Source organism: Schistocerca serialis, chromosome 5, assembly GCF_023864345.2.
Source record: "Schistocerca serialis cubense isolate TAMUIC-IGC-003099 chromosome 5, iqSchSeri2.2, whole genome shotgun sequence".
NCBI classification, from domain to species: Eukaryota; Metazoa; Arthropoda; class Insecta; order Orthoptera; family Acrididae; genus Schistocerca; species Schistocerca serialis.
This window is the reverse complement of record NC_064642.1, coordinates 37,257,617-37,276,443: the sequence shown is the minus strand read 5'-3', so window position 1 is coordinate 37,276,443 and position 18,827 is coordinate 37,257,617. Positions and strand designations below refer to the sequence as shown.

Genomic DNA, 18,827 nt, shown 5'->3' with positions numbered 1-18,827 from the left:
TGCCTACTGCAGCCTACATCCTTCTGAATCTGCTTAGTGTATTCATTTCTTGGTCTCCCTATACGATTTTTACCCTCCACGCTGCCCTCCAATACTAAATTGGTGATCCCTCGATGTCTCAGAACATGTCCTACCAACCGATCCCTTCTTCTAGTCAAGTTGTGCCACAAGCTCCTCTTCTTCCCGATTCTATTCAATACCTCCTCATTGGTTATGTGATCTACCCATCTGATCTTCAGCATTCTTCTGTAGCACCACATTTCGAAAGCTTCTATTCTCCTCTTGTCTAAACTATTTATCGTCCACGTTTCACTTCCATACATGGCTACACTCCATACAGATACTTTCAAAAACGACTTCCTGACATTTAAGTCTATACTCGATGTTAACAAATTTCTCTTCTTCAGAAACGCTTTCCTTGCCATTGCCAGTCTACATTTTATATCCTCTCTACTTCGACCATCATCAGTTATTTTGCTCCCCAAATAGCAAAACTCCTTTACTACTTTAAGTGTCTCATTTCCTAATCTAATACCCTCAACATCACCCGACTTAATTTGACTACATTCCATTATCCTCGTTTTGCTTTTGTTGATGTTCATCTTATATCCTCCTTTCAAGACACTGCCCATTCCGTTCAACTGCTCTTCCAAGTCCTTTGCTGTCTCTGACACAATTACAATGTCATCGCCGAACCTCAAAGTTTTTATTTCTTCTCCATGGATTTTAATACCTACTCCGAACTTATCTTTTGTTTCCTTTATTGCTTGCTCAATATACAGATTGAATAACATCGGGGAGAGGCTACAACCCTGTCTCACTTCCTTCCCAACCACTGCTTCCCTTTCATACCCCTCGACTCTTATAATTGCCATCTGATTTCTGTACAAATTGTAAATAGCCTTTCGCTCCCTATATTTTACCCCTGCCACCTTCAGAATTTGAAAGAGAGTATTCCAGTCAACATTGTCAAAAGCTTTCTCTAAGTCTACAAATGCTAGAAACGTAGGTTTGCCTTTCCATAATCTTTCTTCTAAGATAAGTCGTAGGGTCAGTATTGCCTCACGTGTTCCAACATTTCTACGGAATCCAAACTGATCATCCCCGAGGTCTTCTTCTACCAGTTTTTCCATTCGTGTGTAAAGAATTCACATTAGTATTTTGCAGCTGTGACTTATTAAACTGATAGTTCGGTAATTTTCACATCTGTCAACACCTGCTTTCTTTTGGATTGGAATTATTATATTCTTCTTTGAGTGTGAGGGTATTTCGCCTGTCTCATACATCTTGCTCACCAGATGGTAGAGTTTTGTCAGGACTGGCTCTGCCAAGGCTGTCAGTAGTTCTAACGGAATGTTGTCTACTCCGGGGGCCTTGTTTCGTCTCAGGTCTTTCACTGCTCTGTTAAACTCTTCACGCAGTATCGTATCTCCCATTTCATCTTCATCTACATCCTCTTCCATTTCCATAATATTATCCTCAAGTACATCGCCCTTGTATAGACCCTCTATATGCTCCTTCCACCTTACTGCTTTCCGTTCTTTGCTTAGAACTGAGCTCTTGATATTCATACAAGTTGCTCTCTTTTCTCCAAAGGTCTCTTTAATTTTCTTGTAGGCAGTATCTATCTTACCCCTAGTGAGATAAGCCTCTACATCCTTACATTTGTCCACTAGCCATCCCTGCTAAGCCATTTGCACTTCCTGTCGATATCATTTTTGAGACATTTGTATTCCTTTTTGCCTGCTTCATTTACTGCATTTTTGTATTTCCTCCTTTCATCAATTAAATTCAATATTTCTTCTGTTACCCAAGGGTTTCTACTAGCCCTCGTCTTTTTACCTGTTTGATCCTCTGCTGCCTTCACTATTTCCTCCTCAAAGCTACCCATTCTTCTTCTACTGTATTTCTTTCCCCCATTCCTGTCAATTGTTCCCTTATGCTCTCCCTGAAACTCTGTACAACCTCTGGTTCTTTCAGTTTATCCAGGTCCCATCTCCTTAAATTCCCACGTTTTTGCAGTTTCTTCAGTTTTAATCTACAGTTCATAACCAATAGATTGTGGTCAGAAGCCACATCTGCCCCTGGAAATGTCTTACAATTTGAAACCTGGTTCCTAAATCTCTGTCTTACCATTATGTAATCTATCTGATACCTTTTAGTATCTCCAGGGTTCTTCCATGTATACAACCTTCTTTCATGATTCTTAAACCAAGTGTTAGCGGGGAAAATTAAGAAAGAGCAAAAGAAACGAGGTGCTGTTAGTATGAGTACTTCTTCTGGCACAGTGAAATCTAGAGGCTGGATTCCTGGGCAACTGATCACACGATCCCAAATGAAAATTATTTTTCGGCTCTTGATATAAATATTTTAGCTGAAGCTGAAGGCAGAAAATAGAAACCATGGGGAAAGGTGCACTGAGGGGGAAGATAATTAATGATGTAGGTTTGTCTGGAGAATGTGTAGTTAAAAATACACTATTTTTGACTGAGAATGACCATGCAATCTTGTCTGCGAGGTAGCTCACTGAAAACTATAGAGAAGTTCTTTTCAATAAAGAAGGTTGCAAGATCTATGATGAATCTGAAAGACTGCTCATTAGAACTCAACAGGAAGATAATTTAGATAACATAAATACAAAGCCATGTCCAGACAACCGAGTATTAAGTGTAATGAGAAATAACGATCACAAAATCTCTGGGCTTTGCCATCATCGTATGATGCTTATCAGCAAGAGTACAGTCAACAACATGATAAAAATGGAAACAGTCTTGGAATTAGAATGTGAAAAACGTGAAATGAACCCTTTTGATTAGACTGTTTGGCTGATTTTGTGTCGTGGTTGAAAGAGCCACATCAATTAATGTGCCCCAGGTAGCAAGAATAAATGAATTTCATTTACTTTCAAAAATGAAATTAAAAAAAAAAAAAAAAGGCCCGTTGTTTGTATACACTAGCTGGTTCCAGTCTACCGATAGTCACTGACTTAGCTCTGAGTTTCCTGACGGGCAGTGTCAGTGTGGCTGTTATCGATGGAGATTGGTAGGCCTCGAGGGTGGTCCAGGAGAGGGGTCCCTGTGAGGCAGAAGTTCGTAGCTGGTCAGAGAGAATGTGGCCGCTGTGGAGGGTGAGGAGAGAGAGGCTCTGTTGGACAGGCTGCAGACATGGCCGCTGTGCTCTGATAACAATGACGAGTTCCACACTAATGGCCCACAGGTGAGGCCGACATTGGGTCCAGCACGGAGAAACTCAGACGGGACATGGCTCAGAGCATAGGCACTGTTGGCTTGTATGGAGAATTCACACACACACAGAGTGAAGACTTGGTCACGGCTCGGAACCAGGATGCCAGGGGCTTGTGTGTACAACTCAGGCAAGATGTGGAAGTGACTCCAAGTGAAGGACTGCACTGCAGTGAAGGGACCACCGTTTGGCCCGCAGCATCACTCCGTGTGTGAACTGTCCCTGGTCAGCCGGGCAGCATCCTTTATAGCAGCTCAGTGGAAGAATACTGCTGTGGCAATTGAAGGGCACATTATCTGCAGAAGAAGAATTCGTGCCTGCGATGGCAGCACTAATTGCGATCCCTCTAAAGTGCGTGTCATTTATGACGGCGGCCGAGTTTAGGTTTGTTCTGCGCATCTGACGTCACAAAACACAGTCAGCCAATGAACAGAAAACGACGTTGCCAGAGCTCGACTGCAGTGCAGAGCACAGACGAGTGTCTTCGGTTTTAGAAACTTTCAGTCATAAATAAAGTAATTTAACGAAAGCAGTGTCTTGATAGCACACTTTATTTTATAGAAAGTTTGGAAGAAGCATTCTTTATACCAATTGCTTCATATTCTATTAATTAATTAAACCAAACAAGCAATAAGCCTCGTAATTCAGGCGATAGCAAGGAAAGGTGTTTATATCATTCTCACTTACCGTTTTTTCACAATAAAGAACAGCGGTAATTGTTATTTCCTATTGTACTTCGACGAAATGTGAGTAATTCATAGTCATACCAACAGTGTTTGTCGGTATTTTGCGTGATATGTTAAAGTCCTCTGGGAGATGCATTGCATGACGAGCTGCGTTAGCGTAATGGTTAAAGTGTATGGCTGCTAAGCGGAAGGTTATGAGTTCAAACCTTGTTGGATGCTTAATACTTTCTTTATTTAAAAACAATATCGAAGTATATTACTTCATAAATTTTATTCATTTGAATGTAATTTTTTGAAATTTCTAGTGGAAACTAAAATCGACCGTACGGAAAGTATACGCTATGGACTTTTACCTCTGCAAACTCTTCAAAATTTCTTGCAATGGTTTACTACATCTAATGCTGCACAATAACTGTGTTGAACTTCGAAACAAAATTAAGTCCTCTAGGGGGACGGGGGGGACGGGGAGGGGGGGGGGGGGGGAGTTATCAGTGAAGAAGATGTGTAAAAATAAAATTTTTGGGCCAAATAGTTTTTATGAAATCGAATGATAAAGTGTGTCAAAGCAGCCGAAACACCATGTGTCTGCACAGGCGAGCAGTGCAATGATGACAAAATCGCGCACATCACGGAATGCGGGGAGCACGCCTCTGTAGCAGCAAGAGGGTTAATATGGCCGTGGTGGCTTTATTTCATAAACTGCGCGCTCCCCCCTAAACGTAAGTTTGCGAACTATATACTATGGCACTGCTTCTCTTGGCGCGTACAACTGGCAACGCAGCAATCTCCCGCGTCTGGCCGGGCATTGCCAACCGCCAAGATAAAAGAATTGAACTATAGTATCAAAGCTGGCACCGCTTGGTACTGTGGCAGCTGCAGGAGATGCGGTTGACAACAAACATGGTGTGCTACTGTTTGTCCAGCATCTTCTGTGGTAGTGTTGCCGGCCACTGGCAGAGACAGCAGTACATGTCTGTGTTGCTTAATGGTGGATTCCAGGGGATACAGTACTCCTCCACCTTTTAAAAAGGCGGCAAAACTGGCTCGATGGTGAAGCAGTTGCTGCCAGAAGGAGGTACCAGTGAGCCAGTGGCGGCGGACGAGAGGATGGTGCTCCATTGATGGCAGCTGCCCTTGATGAGACGATTCAAGCTGACTGGGGAGGCATTCGATGTGGCTGACAGAAACAGCTGCTGATAAGGGACCTGAAAGCCACAAATAGGCAAAGTCGTCGTGGAGCAAGGTAATCTGGCAGCTGGGAGGCAACGATGGGTGAGAGAGCCGTAGTGGTCCAGGGCTATTTGTGTTGGAACTTCCACGACTGCGTGACTGAATGCCAGAGGACAAGGACAGGGAATGGGAACAACAGCTTGATCGAGAGCAGTATCAGAGGAGGAAGTGACATGGCAACACAGTGGTGGTGTTGAGAGTGCCGACAGTGGTAGGACCATTTTTGGAACCTACCAGTGGTGTCGGAGAAGAAAGTATCTCTGCAGCTGATCGACCTGACTCCAATGCAGTGACAGGAGTGGTGGCATAGGAGTCTGCTGTGGCAGGTCCAGATGCGGTGGTGCGAGTGGTGGCAGCAGCCAGATACTCATTGTACTCTGAAAAACCATTGGAAGAGGTGGCAGCTCACAGTACACATATGGTAAATTGACACGAAGACTGTTTCTAAGAACAGTATAGAAGGATACAAAGGAATGAACTACCCATTTATTACTTGTTCATAGTAATCTCACGGGACCTGTTGACATTCCAAGTTTGCGAGGCGATACATATTTAATGAGTATCATTTATAATGCAAGCAGATACATATTTGCACATTCCTTAAAAAACCTAGTGTGCGACATTTATGTGTGATACAATGTGAAGTTTTCATTTGCGTACCCAAACAAAGACGTCATGCTAAATTATTCACTAGGGCAGAAAAAGGCATTCTTATCGGATATTCTGTGCGTGACCACGGGTCAGAATAGGTAGGTGGAATGTGAACAGAGCTAGTGAAGGTTGAGGCCATGGGAGGTTACAGGAGTGAAGGATATGTTGTAGGGAGAGTTTCCATATGTGTAATTCAGAAATTCTGAAATTTCTGTCCTTTTCATAATATTGTCGTATAGTACGTGAGATATTCAGGTCAGTTTGTAAATACATTCTGTACATGTACTTCTGACTTAGTATAAATGATACCTTGGAAGGGAAGATAGTTGCCTGTTCGTGTTTTTTAGTTTTATTAGGTTGTTCATGTGTTCCTTGACCACCGGGAGCAGGATGGCTGGTTGCTTGCTTTTGTTTTAATGTCACATGAATTGTCACTTCTGAAATACACACTGTTTCGCAGTGAATCATCTTTAACGTAACATACCATTAGTGTCTTCTAACATATATGCTTTAGTCATTTTACACCTTGCACTTTGATTCCTTTTACTTGTCATGTCATCTTAAAGTACGGTTTTCTGTGGCAGATCCTGCAATGGAAAAAAGTGTTAGTGACCAATCCACATTTAACAATTTGTAAGGAATTGTCAGTTGTGTTTCTTAGTAAATTAGAATGTTACAATCATTAGAACAATCACAGAATTGCATGTTATTTCTACATCTTTAACATGTTATCCTCCTAGGGACATGTTTCAGAAAATTTCCAAAACTGAATTGTTTGTTTGTTTTATCACATATTTACAATTTTTCTCTTGTCCCTCCCCTTACTTCAATGCTCTGTCAAGGAATCTTATGTACTGGGGCTCACTGTTGCTGTACACTTGGTCTTCATGTTCGTAGGCTACAGAACTGTCTTTAGCTGCAATATGTATAGAGAAATTCTTAGCACCCAAAGTGCTATAGCTGAAACAATTGCCCCAAGATTGTGGCATTGTAAAAAGAATGATGTGACAAGCTTTGTTCTCTAGGATACCTGCAGAAGAAATTCCTGTTTCTGAGGGGGAAAAAGTTAATGTGTATAAAAGCTGACTGTCTTGGTGCTGTTGAAATACATTTTAGGCAGACCGTACCTCTGGTAATTGTAGAATATGATTAGAACGTTACAATGGAATACCAATGTAGATGTGTTTGATGACCTTGTTGATGAGATGCAACATTTTCACAAGTGTAGCATGTGTAAGTATACTTTTTTCAACTGTACAATAGCAAATGCTGCAGTAGTGAACCACTATTGAAGACTGATTTCCTGCCTTGAAGTCTTTGCTATAAATGCTTCCAGGTGCTGATCTCAGTAAGGACTATAAAAATTCACTCACAGTGAACACTTATGTTACAGTAATACTTTTCATTGATGAACCTGCATCCATCTGTAATAGAATCTGTAAACAGCTACTTGTAAGTGATTCATTCAAAACCAATATAATATCATCATCGTAGAATTCTGCACAGAGCATAACTTAATCATAGCTAACACTTGGTTTGAGAATCGTGAAAGAAGGTTGTACACACGGAAGAGGCCTGGAGACACTAGAAGATTTCAGATAGATTATATAATGGTAATACAGAGATTTAGGAGCCAGGTTTTAAATTGTAAGACATTTCCAGGGGCACCACAATTTACTGGTTATGAATTGTAGATTAAAACTGAAGAAACTGTAAAAAGGTGGGAATTTAAGGAGATGGAACCTGGATATGAAAGAACCAGAGGTTGTAGAGATATTCAGAGAGAGCATTAGGGAAAGATTGACAAGAATGGGGGAAACAAATACTGTAGTAGAAGAATGGGTAGCTTTGAGAGATGAAATAGTGAAGGCAGCTGAGGATCAAGTAGGTAAAAAGACGAGGACTAGTAGAAATCATTGGCTAATAGAAGAGATTCTGAATTTAATTGATGAAAGGAAAAAATATAAAAGTGCAGTAATGAAGCAGGCAAACAGGAATACAAACGTCTCAGAAATGAGATCGACAGGAAGTGCAAAATGGCTAAGCAGGGATACCTGGAGGACAAATGTAAGGATGTAGAGGCATATATCACTAGAGGTAGGATAGATACTACCTACAGGAATTAGAGAGACCTTTGGAGAAGAGAGAACCACCTGTATGAATATCAAGGGCTCAGATGGAAAACCAGTCCCAAGCAAAGAAGGGAAAGCAGAAAGGTGGAACGAGTATACAGAGGGTCTGTGTGATGGCGATATACTTGAAGGCAGCATTATGAAAATGGAAGAGGATGTAGATGAAGATGAAATGGGAGATATGATAATGCATGAAGAGTTTGACAGAGCACTAAAAGACCGAAGTCGAAAAAAGGCCCCAGGAGTAGACAACATTCCATTAGAATTACTGATAGGCTCAGGAGAGCCAGCCCTGACAACACTCTAGCATCTGGTGAGCAGGATGTATGAGACAGGCAAAATACCCTCTAACTTCAAGAAGAATATAATGATTCCAATCCCAAAGGAAACAGGTGTTGACAGATGTGAAAACTACCAAACAATCAGTTTAATAAGTCGCGGCTACAAAATGCTAACACAAATTCTTCACAGATGAATGGAAAAACCGGTAGAAGCTGACCTCGGGGAAGACCAGTTTTGATTCCGTAGAAATGTCGGAGCAGGTGAGGCAGTACTGACCCTACGACTTATCTTAGAAGCTAGATTAAGGAAAGGCAAATCTACATTTCTAGCATTTGTAGACTTAGAGAAAGCTTTTGACAATGTTGACTGGAATACTCTCTTTCAAATTCTGAAGATGGCATGGGTAAAATACAGGGAGCGAAAGGCTATTTACAATTTGTACAGAAATCAGATGGCAATTATAAGAGTCGAGGGGTATGAAAGGGAAGCAGTGGTTGGGAAGGAAGTGAGACAGGGTTGTAGCCTCTCCCCGATGTTATTCAATCTGTATATTGAGCAAGCAATAAAGGAAACAAAAGATAAGTTCGGAGTAGGTATTAAAATCCATGGAGAAGAAATAAAAACTTTGAGGTTCGGCGATGACATTGTAATTGTGTCAGAGACAGCAAAGGACTTGGAAGAGCAGTTGAACGGAATGGGCATTGTCTTGAAAGGAGGATATAAGATGAACATCAAGAAAAGTGAAACGAGGGTAATGAAATATAGTTGAATTAAATCAGGTGATGCTGAGGGAGTTAGATTATGAAATGAGATAGTTAAAGTAGAAGATGAGTGTTACTAGTTGGGAAGCAAAACAACTGATGATGGTTGAAGTAGAGAGGATATAAAATGTAGACTGGCAATGGCAAGGAAAGCATTTCTGAAGAAGAGAAATTTGTTAACATCGACTATAGATTTAAGTGTCAGGAAGTCGTTTCTGAAAGTATTTGTATGGAGTGTAGCCATGTATGGACGTGAAACATGGACGATAAATAGTTTAGACAAGAGGAGAATAGAAGCTTTCGAAATGTGGTGCTACAGAAGAATGCTGAAGATTAGATGGGTAGATCACATAACTAATGAGGAGGTATTGAATAGAATTGGGCAGAAGAGAAATTTGTGGCACAACTTGACTAGAGGAAGGGATCTGTTGATAGGACATATTCTGAGGCATCAAGGGATCACCAATTTAGTATTGGAGGGCAGTGTGGAGGACTGAAAGCCACAACAACTACTACGACAACAACATGGCATCATTAGAAATTTTCAGGCATTGGTACATGTTGCAAACTACACATGGTAGTTTTGAATAGGTGACATGCTCTTTGGCCCCATTACTTGTACTTTTTGATACTGATTGTCTGTCTGTAGAAACACATGTGCTATATGTAAAGTACATTATGAAGGTTACTAGAATAATATCTTTTGATAGGGTTGGTTATTGTGCGCTTGTTCTGAATTATTGCAAACACATGGGAAATTATTTCTTCTTTATACGGGATGATTCACGAAAATACACAAATATTGTAATATGTTATTCTACAAGTAAAACTAAAGAAAAAAGTTCATATAAACATAGGTCCGCAAATGTTTAGTTACGGAGTTGTGGCTAATAAAAGATTTTGTCTGAAATTTAGCAGTTGGCTAATATGAAGCCATGGCAAAACTGTACGAGGTTAAAGTAAAGCACAATTTTCATTTATTTCGTTGTTATTGATCTGGTGAATCTAATAAAACATGTCCCAGACATGTATTTGTAGTAGTTTTTGATCCAGAGAAGCAAATGCGTAATTTCATAAAAATTTTAATTTATTAACTACTAGGCCCAAATTGTTTTTTCAATTCCAGACAGTTGCACAAAGTTTTCAACAGAAATTGTAGAGAATTTGATATTGGAAAAATGATGGTAATAATGTTAACTGAAATCTATATGAATGTGGGAGATATCTGCTTTTATTAATACCACTGCACACGTGAATTCATGTTAAACCAGAAAAAACAAAGCTCAGTGTTAAGGAAGTTGTACAGTGTACATACAGTTTCACAATACATTCATAATAAATATTCAAAAATATCTCCATTGAGTTCATTGCATTTAACTGCATGTGTATGAGCAGGTTTTGTTGCTCGTTTCAGTTTCAGAGGATTGTTCTTAATTTTGTCTACTGCATTCATAATGCGAGCAAGTAATGCCTCACGTGTATTGACTTTGTCCTCGTAAACTATATCTTTTGTCCATCCCCGTACACAAAAATCCATTGGTGCTAAATCGTGTGATCTGAGTGGCCACAGATGTGTAGCACCACGACCAATCCATTTATGAGGAAAATGTTTATTTAAATGTGAATCAACGGCTTTGGTGAAATGTGGAGATGCGTCATCATGTTGAAAATATATTTGCAGTGTCCACCTCCGTAGCATTACCACCTACTACGCAGGGGCCCCTGGTTCAGTTCCCAGTAGGGGACTGGGTGTTGTGTGTTTTTCATCATCATTGACTCGCAAGTCGCTGAAGTGGCGTCAACTAAAAGGTACTTGCAATACGGCGGCCGAACTCCCCCGAATGAGGCCTTCCAGCGAACATGCCATACAATCATTTTTTTACATTTGTAATCGTGTAGAAAGTGGAACACCTGTGAGCAAGCAGGGCATTTCTTCTTGAAGGAATTGTAAGTACATCTCGCCAGTTAGACATCCATGGAAAATGAATTTTCCAATAAAGTGTGTGTTGATTATACCACACCAAACATTTATGCCAAATCACTGCTGGAAATTGTGTTGCACTGTTGCATGTGGATTTGCTTCAGACCATACGTGCTCATTATGTAAATTGTTTATACCATCTCAAGTAAACTGTGCCTCATCAGTAAATAAAATGTATTTGTGTAACCGCCAATTAGTATTTAACCAGTTGCACAACTCCAAGTGAAGGGCAGGATATCCTGGATGTAAATGATGAAATTTTTGTTTATGGTAAGGTTACAGGTTATTGTACTTCAGTGTATGCCATACCTTAGATTGTGAAATGCCTAATCATTGAGATATATATTGTGTACTGGTACCTGGGCTATGTTTCACAGCATCCATAATATTCCCCTCATCGTCTTCACGTATCGAGCGCTCATACTGATTATGAATGCTAGGTAGAGAACCTGTCTCCTGTAACATTTGAAATACTCCACTAATGGTTTGTGCATTTGGAATCCTCCCAGTTGGATATTGTACGTGATATTCGTTAGCTGCAGCCATAGAATTACCATCACATTTGCCAAAAATAAATACCATATCAGCGTATTCCTCTGTTGTAAATGTGAAAGACATCCCTGTTTCATAAGTAATCTACTAACTACGTACAACAGTTACTATGTTGTTTCACTTTAAGACACTGTTGTTATTGTGTTCTTTCACTGAACAATATAGAAAGCTAACTCGTTTCAAGGTTAGGAAATGACTGAAACAACTCACTAACGGTTCCCAACAATGACATAAACGTTTCTACATTCTTAATGGAAAGTAAATAGATTTACTTGTATAATAATCTTTTCTTCTCTGGATGTTTTGGAAACTACTGCAGCATGTCTAGGCCTTGTTTATTAGATTCACCCGACCAATAACAAGAAAATAAGTGGAAATCGTGTTTTACTTTAACCTCGTACAGTTTTGCGATAGCTTCATGCTAGTGAAGTTGCTAAATTTCAGGCAAAATCTTTTAGTAGTCGTAACTCCGCAACTTATATGAACTTTTTCTTTAGTTTTGCTTGTAGAATAACATATTAAAATATTTGCATATCTTCATGAATCACCCTGTATACCCTCACCTAGGCGCCGCTCATAGTTAAAGGCTCCGACACACGGCTGCCACAAAATACTCTGCCGGAAAAAAGTACACCCTTTTAGAGGTTTCCAATTCACTCAAGATGTATTGTTGCAAGAGTGCATATGGAATACAGGGAATGATTACATTTACAGATTGATAGCACAAGCAGTTCTGAGGTACCACATATTGACCCGTGCCTAGTACATGGTGTACTCTCCACAGGCAGCAATGCAGGCATTGACTCTAGCATCCAGTTGATCATACAGATGGTGGATACTGTCCTGGGATACATTATTCCACACCTGCTTGACCTGTCCATGTAATTCGGAAAGAGTTGTCGGTTGACGTGTCGCCTGAGTCACTTCTCATCCCGTCACATGACACGTGTGCTTGATCAGAGACAAGTCCGGAAATGGTGCTGGTGGTAAAGATGCTGCACATCTTATAGAGCGTGTTACATTTCATGGGCAGTGTGTAGGCAAGCATTATCCTGCTGGAACAACACATCACCTTCCTGTTGAAAGTGCGACAAAAAAAAAAAAAAAAAAAAAAATTATGGATCTAACAACATTCTGCATGTACCAAGAGCTGGGTAGTGTCCCCTCCAGAAACAGTATAAGTGAATAAGAGCTATAGCTTAGTATGCTGCAGACTAGAAGGCTGGGGTGCTGTCTGTGTGTCTCGGACGAATGCACTCTATGAGAGAGCGCTATGTCGTACGTGCAAACGACCATTGCTTGCATGCAGGTAGAAGCTGCTTTCATTGCTGAAGACCACGGCCGTACCATTCTGTCTTACAAGTGATTCCCTGATGGCACCAGTCGAGGCGTGCATGTCGATGCTGTGGTGTGAGTGGAAGAAGAGTTAAGGTGTGCGTGCCTATAGTCCCACTGCTAACAAGCAATTCCCAGCAGTTCATGTTGAGACATCTAGGCTCGTTCTTACAATATGATGGTCCTGGCGGGCGTCCAGAACCTTGTCTACAGTTGTGAGAATGTTCATGTGACCTCTGATAGCAGCGTTGTTGCACAACTGATGCAGCACATCCAACCTGCGTAATAATTCTCCGAAGGAACTGTCCTGCCATTTATAAAGCCACCTTTTTGATCCCTTTCAAACTCGCTCAGTTGCCTGTAGGAAGCACAAGTGTTTCCCCGTGGCTTGGTTGCCTGCTTGCTTCACACGTTTGCACCACACTGTGCCATCTGAACGTGAGTATTCCCTATTAATGAGTAGACACAGATGGTACTCTGGTTGCTATACCACTATACTATCTGTTGGTCGATGACACTGAAACCGTTATCACTACATCTACTATCTCCTAACTGGCATATGCCGTCATTGGATCAAAATGGACTTCATCTTTCTAGGTGTATTAATTTCTTTTCTGGCATTGTATATAGCAAAATGTATTTCTTAACAGCTGTAATACATTACAGAATTTCGAGTGTCAGAGTCCATTTTGAATATTTCCCACAAAAAGATGACAGTTGATATTTTTGGAACTATTGGTATCAGTTTATGTTTTTTGAAAAAAGTAGCAGCTAATTGTAAGGCTGCAACTTGACATGCCGATTAGCTCCTTATAGTAGAGGTTTGGGAGAGTGGCTTCGATGGAGTACAGCTTTTATGGACCTCTCGAAGGCTCTTATCGTTCAGCCTAAAAATGTCCTACCGACTTACATATGATTTTCATGTTCTATTGCTAACATCAAAAGGGAATGAACAGAGTGGCTTAAACCTTCCTGTTGACCTATCAAATTCCTGCCTCTGTATATCTTTATTACACCTTGTTGCATCATTAATCAATGTTTAGTATTAATGTTTTGATATCTTTTAGATACCTTTATGTTTGTGGCATTGACAGTTCTGTTTGCTGTAGAAATAAGTTTGTAAATTTCTCAATAAAGTGCACTACAATACAGTAACCTAAGTATCACCACCTTCTGACAGTTTCACAAATGAATAGAGGAAATAAGTACATGAAAAATATCCCACTACTATTATTAGCACGTTTGTTTTTGTACCTGTAGTGTGCCTGAGTTGTAGTGAATTTCGTTTGCTTGCGAATAACTTGCAGCATCTGTGAGTTTGAAAACAGCATAATATGAATCCAGTGTACAGTGGATTAGGCAAAAATTTGGAACATGAGCATGAATAAGAGCCATTGCATCACCCAAATTTTAATGAAATGCTTATAGACCATTTTCCAGTGCAGAAAAAACAAATGAGTTATGATAACAAAAAGTGGTGTTAATAGGTAATTAAAAGCAATTCCTTTGTTGTAATTACCTATTTTGCTACTAAATGATGTGCTTAAAAATGGGTGGTTACATGGTTGACCACCAACATCACATTTTCCGATGCTTGAATACGACAAACCGTGCTAAATATGCCATGTTTTGGAGAGATCTTTAATGCAATGTGTCACTTAAATCATCTGTCTTCATAAGGATAAGCATGAAAACCAACAAATATGGCACACTAGCTTCATAAACACTTCAAGTCAACATAATGGCTGCTTGGTTTGCTTCTGGCAGCCAATCGAAGCATAAGATCCGTGACGTCACAGAAACATAACTGTTTTGTGTTTTGAACTGAAAATGCCAAAGATTCAACACACACAAACCATTAAACACCTCATATTTAGAATTGAAAACCAGAAAACATTAGGCATCCAGCGAATCTAACATACAGTACATCAAAGATCTCTCCAAAATGTGTGTTTGATATGATTTGTTGCGATAAAGTATCAGGGAATGTGACATCGATGGATAAATGTGGTACATTAGATCTTATCTTGAAGTTAGCTTTTGGTGTTATTTAATAGTGAGTATGAAATGGTAAGGAGAAACTGTTTGTAAACTTTTAGCTAGAGTGTGATTCTATGCCTCCTTCCCCCAAAACGTAGAAAGGTGACACTGTAGTTAGCGCAGTGGACTTGTGTTGGGAGGAGGATGATTCAAATCCTCATCCAGAGATCTGGATTTAGGTTTTCCTTGATTTCCCTTAATTGTTCCAGGCAAATGTCGAGATGGTTCTTTTCAAAAGGGCATAGGTAGTTTCCATCCCCATTCTTTCGTCATCCAAGTTTTGTAATCTGTGCTTGTTTTCCATCTCTAATCGCCACACTGTTGGTGGTACGTTGAGCTCAAACTTGAATCTCCCCCCCCCCCCCCCCCCCCCCCCCAAAGGAATCTTGTTTGAGGTGACAGACTGATTTCTGGTCTGTAGCATAGCCCACGGTCAAAATTTGTTCCAGTCATTAAATGCGTCAGCCTTCCTCAGTTTGGAAAACACGAGCTGTGCCTGCACTATCTGTTAGATTTGCTGTGCTGCCCTTGGTTATGGAAGTTAAATTTTGATGTGATTGTTGCAACAAAATTTGATGCTCTGTGCATGAAGATTAATTGTATTTTAGGGGAGTAAATTGCAGAGATGTTCAGTAAATAAATGCAAATCCAAAATCTCTGTCAAGTGCTGAAGTGAAAACAGATAGATAACAAGAGTGCATCGAAAGTGAATAAGAAGTTTGTAAAGGACATAGGAATAAATAAAAAATACAAAGATGAAATAAGACATTAAAAATGCAGACTAGAGTGGAAATAAAAAAGGTATGAATAACCCACAATGTACAAGAACACCAAGTCTAAGTAATAAAAATGGGAGTATAAAGAAAGAAAATTTGTCACAACTATTGTTTCACTTGTTGGTTGAAGGGAAGAGGGGAGGCAGGTGTTACAAGTTTAGAACTACAAGAATAGAATGAAGAATACAGGTGCAGAGGGGAACATATACCTACAGTAACATTCATAGCAAAGTTGAATACGCATTTACCATAAGTTGAAAAACTAAAGAATTCTCTCTGCTTCAGATGCATTTTTTTGCAGGTGTCTTTTTGTTGCTAAAATATATCAGTTCTCAATGGAGATAATATAAATTTCAAGTCTTGATGAATTTGCTTTTAGAATTATTATTCAAAATAGTCACTAGAAATTATTTTTAGAGGTAGTTGAGGCTCATGTGTAGAAGTCTTACTCAAATGCAGTTTCTCTACTCATGTCTCTCCATTATTAACAGTGATTTTGCAAGACAGCTCCAAACAAATGTTGCCCTAGCTCTGCAATCAGTGTCTGAATCTCCTTAGATCACAACATTGTTCTTACTCTACTCACACACCAATGGAACACTGTAATTTAACTATCAAATAATTCTGCTAATCGTTATGATTTGAAAAAGAGAAGGAAGAAATTAAAAATACTTTTCCTCAAGTATGTTTTTGTTTTTCTCAGTTACTGAGAATGGAGTAAACAATTTGATTTTGATACCATTGTAATTACTTCCATTATCTGAAAACAATTACAGGATTTTAATATTGATATTTCATTGAAATGTGCATGTAATGCCTTCATTTCTCACACCCTTCTTTTTCTTTTTTTTTCAGGGCCATCAGTATCTAGTCGACAAAATTCTCAAGGATACAGCCAGCCAGATGACGGTCCAAGCGCTCCTGATCTCCAGCTTGATTGGCTCTCATCTGGTAGTGATGCTGATGACACTGATGATGATAGTGGCATTGAAGTTCTTGGAATGCATACACTTTATGAGAATGGTTCGACAGCACAGCAGTCTCAAAATGTACAGCAGCAACAGGAGCAGCAGCAGCAGCAGCAGCAGCAACAACAACAACAACAAGAACAGCAGCAGCAGCAGCAACAGCAATACCAACAGCAACAACCTCAACAGCAGCAGCAGCAGCAGCAGCAGCAGCAGCAACCACAACAGCAGCAGCAGCAGCAGCAACAACAACAACAACAACAACAGCAACAGGTGGACATGCAACAACAACAACAACAACAACAACAGCAGCAGCAGCATGAGCAGGAAAGGCAAAGACGACAGCTGCGGAGACATTATATGAGTGAACGTCAGCATCAACAAACAATGTATACACCAAGCACGAACATCTATGTTCAGGCAGCTGCTCAAGCTTCTCAGATATTACCGCAACCTACTGATATACTTACACCGCAACAGCACTTCGAATTTTGTTTGGAGCATCCATCTGAACAAGTGCCAATGGTAAGTTATGAGATTAAAAACTTGGTCGTATTCATCATGTTAGAGTTTATGTGCTTCTAACATTCTTTCAGCTGCATTGTTTACCTTATTTCCTCTCTCTCTCTCTCTCTCTCTCTCTCTCTCTCTCTCTCTCTCTCATATGAGATCAGATCATTAGTGCAATGCACGTATCAGCAGTGTGTCTGGATGCTACTACTCTGTTAACCTATGAGTGCCCAGTTTCTTTTTAATTAAATTGTATTCTTAATTCTTGGAAAACTGTATCCTGGCAAACTAATTTAAGAAATATGGGGAAATTTTGTTTACTTAGGGCCTAAATGTAAAATTTTGAGCCATCCTCATTTGAGGACACTGAGCAGTTGGTAATTGTTTTATCCTTACACTGCTTACCAGAAAAATGAAAAGGGATAAGGAAACTGGTAATATTAAATTCACAATAACATTTCAGAGCTATTATTTATTTTACAGTGAACCACATTTACAAAAGTTTTAACCCAAAAACTTTCCAAAACCAAAGTTTAGTTAAGGCCTAATATGATATTAGGGAGAGCATTCCATACAGAGCACAATATTACACTTCCCAAATTATGTTGTAGGCTTTCCTTTGCAGTTCTCAAATTGGCATCTTCTTTGTTTTCATGTTTTTGGATGAGATGCTGTTTCTAGTTATATTGTGTGTCTGGTACTTTTGTCCTGGGAGATGAGATGAGTTTTGTTGGTCTTCCCTCAGTTGACCTCATTTCAAGACCTTTCTTCAGGTAAGCTCTAGCAATCTGTCTTCTGGATTCTTTGAATGAAACAGAAGTTCCTTCATTGCACTTGTTGAAAGCCAGGTATCCATTTACGTCATGTCTACCATCCACATAAAAAGGCACCACACACTACAATTGTATGTTTCTCTATTAGCCAGTCACGAAGATCGTTGCCTCCCATGAAATTCTTTTGTGTGTTCAATGCATGTGGTTGTGGAATAATAAACTTTTCTCTCAGGGATGAATTTCAGTGTCAAACTTTGACAGCAGGGAGCATGTTGTCAAGATTAGTTGCTAGTGCAACACACTACTTATCATTCCATTTTGTGGCCAAAATTTCCTTCTCTCTGTCAAATCTGAACTCAAAATATCCCCTCCCTTTCTTTTTCATTAAATTATCTAATGATAGCAGGTACTTCCTTGATTTGTTTTCTCTTATGATTCCATTTGCACAGGATCCTATTTCCTTCAGTTGGACGAGCAAGTCATGAATAGTAAACTAATTGTCAAAAAATATAATAATGGACAACATTTTCAAAACTACTTTGAAACACAGTGGTAGGTCCACATTGTCATCCTTGCTGTCCTTCCCACAGCATAGTAAGAAGTTGCAACGGTAGCCGTCAGTACTATATAAAACATATTCACGGCTTGGGTCTGATAAACTGCTTTATAGCATGATGTCCATAGTATATCACAATCATTTCATCAAAAGCTTCCCATCTTTGATATAATTTTAAACCAGAGCATATGCTAATGATTTTATTTTGAAAGAGTTTGAACTTTTGTTTTCATTGGTCTTTTTATTATCATGTTAACAAGTTACTTGTGTTGCCCATTTATTTTTATTATTGTTGAAATGTAATACATATTTCAGCTTATGATACCTATTATGACTCATTGCATTTTTCAC

General features: G+C 39.6%; 1 protein-coding gene across 3 annotated transcripts in view; it reads left to right on the top strand.

The window, feature by feature from the left end:
• LOC126482304 (ataxin-2 homolog) overlaps positions 1-18,827 on the top strand; it is a 300,551-nt gene that overhangs the window by 106,647 nt on the left and 175,077 nt on the right. For all 3 annotated transcript variants that reach the window (XM_050106335.1, XM_050106333.1, XM_050106334.1), the window contains one exon: positions 16,525-17,162. In XM_050106335.1, the coding sequence (XP_049962292.1) occupies positions 16,525-17,162 (638 nt within the window). The remainder of the gene's footprint in view (positions 1-16,524; positions 17,163-18,827) is intronic.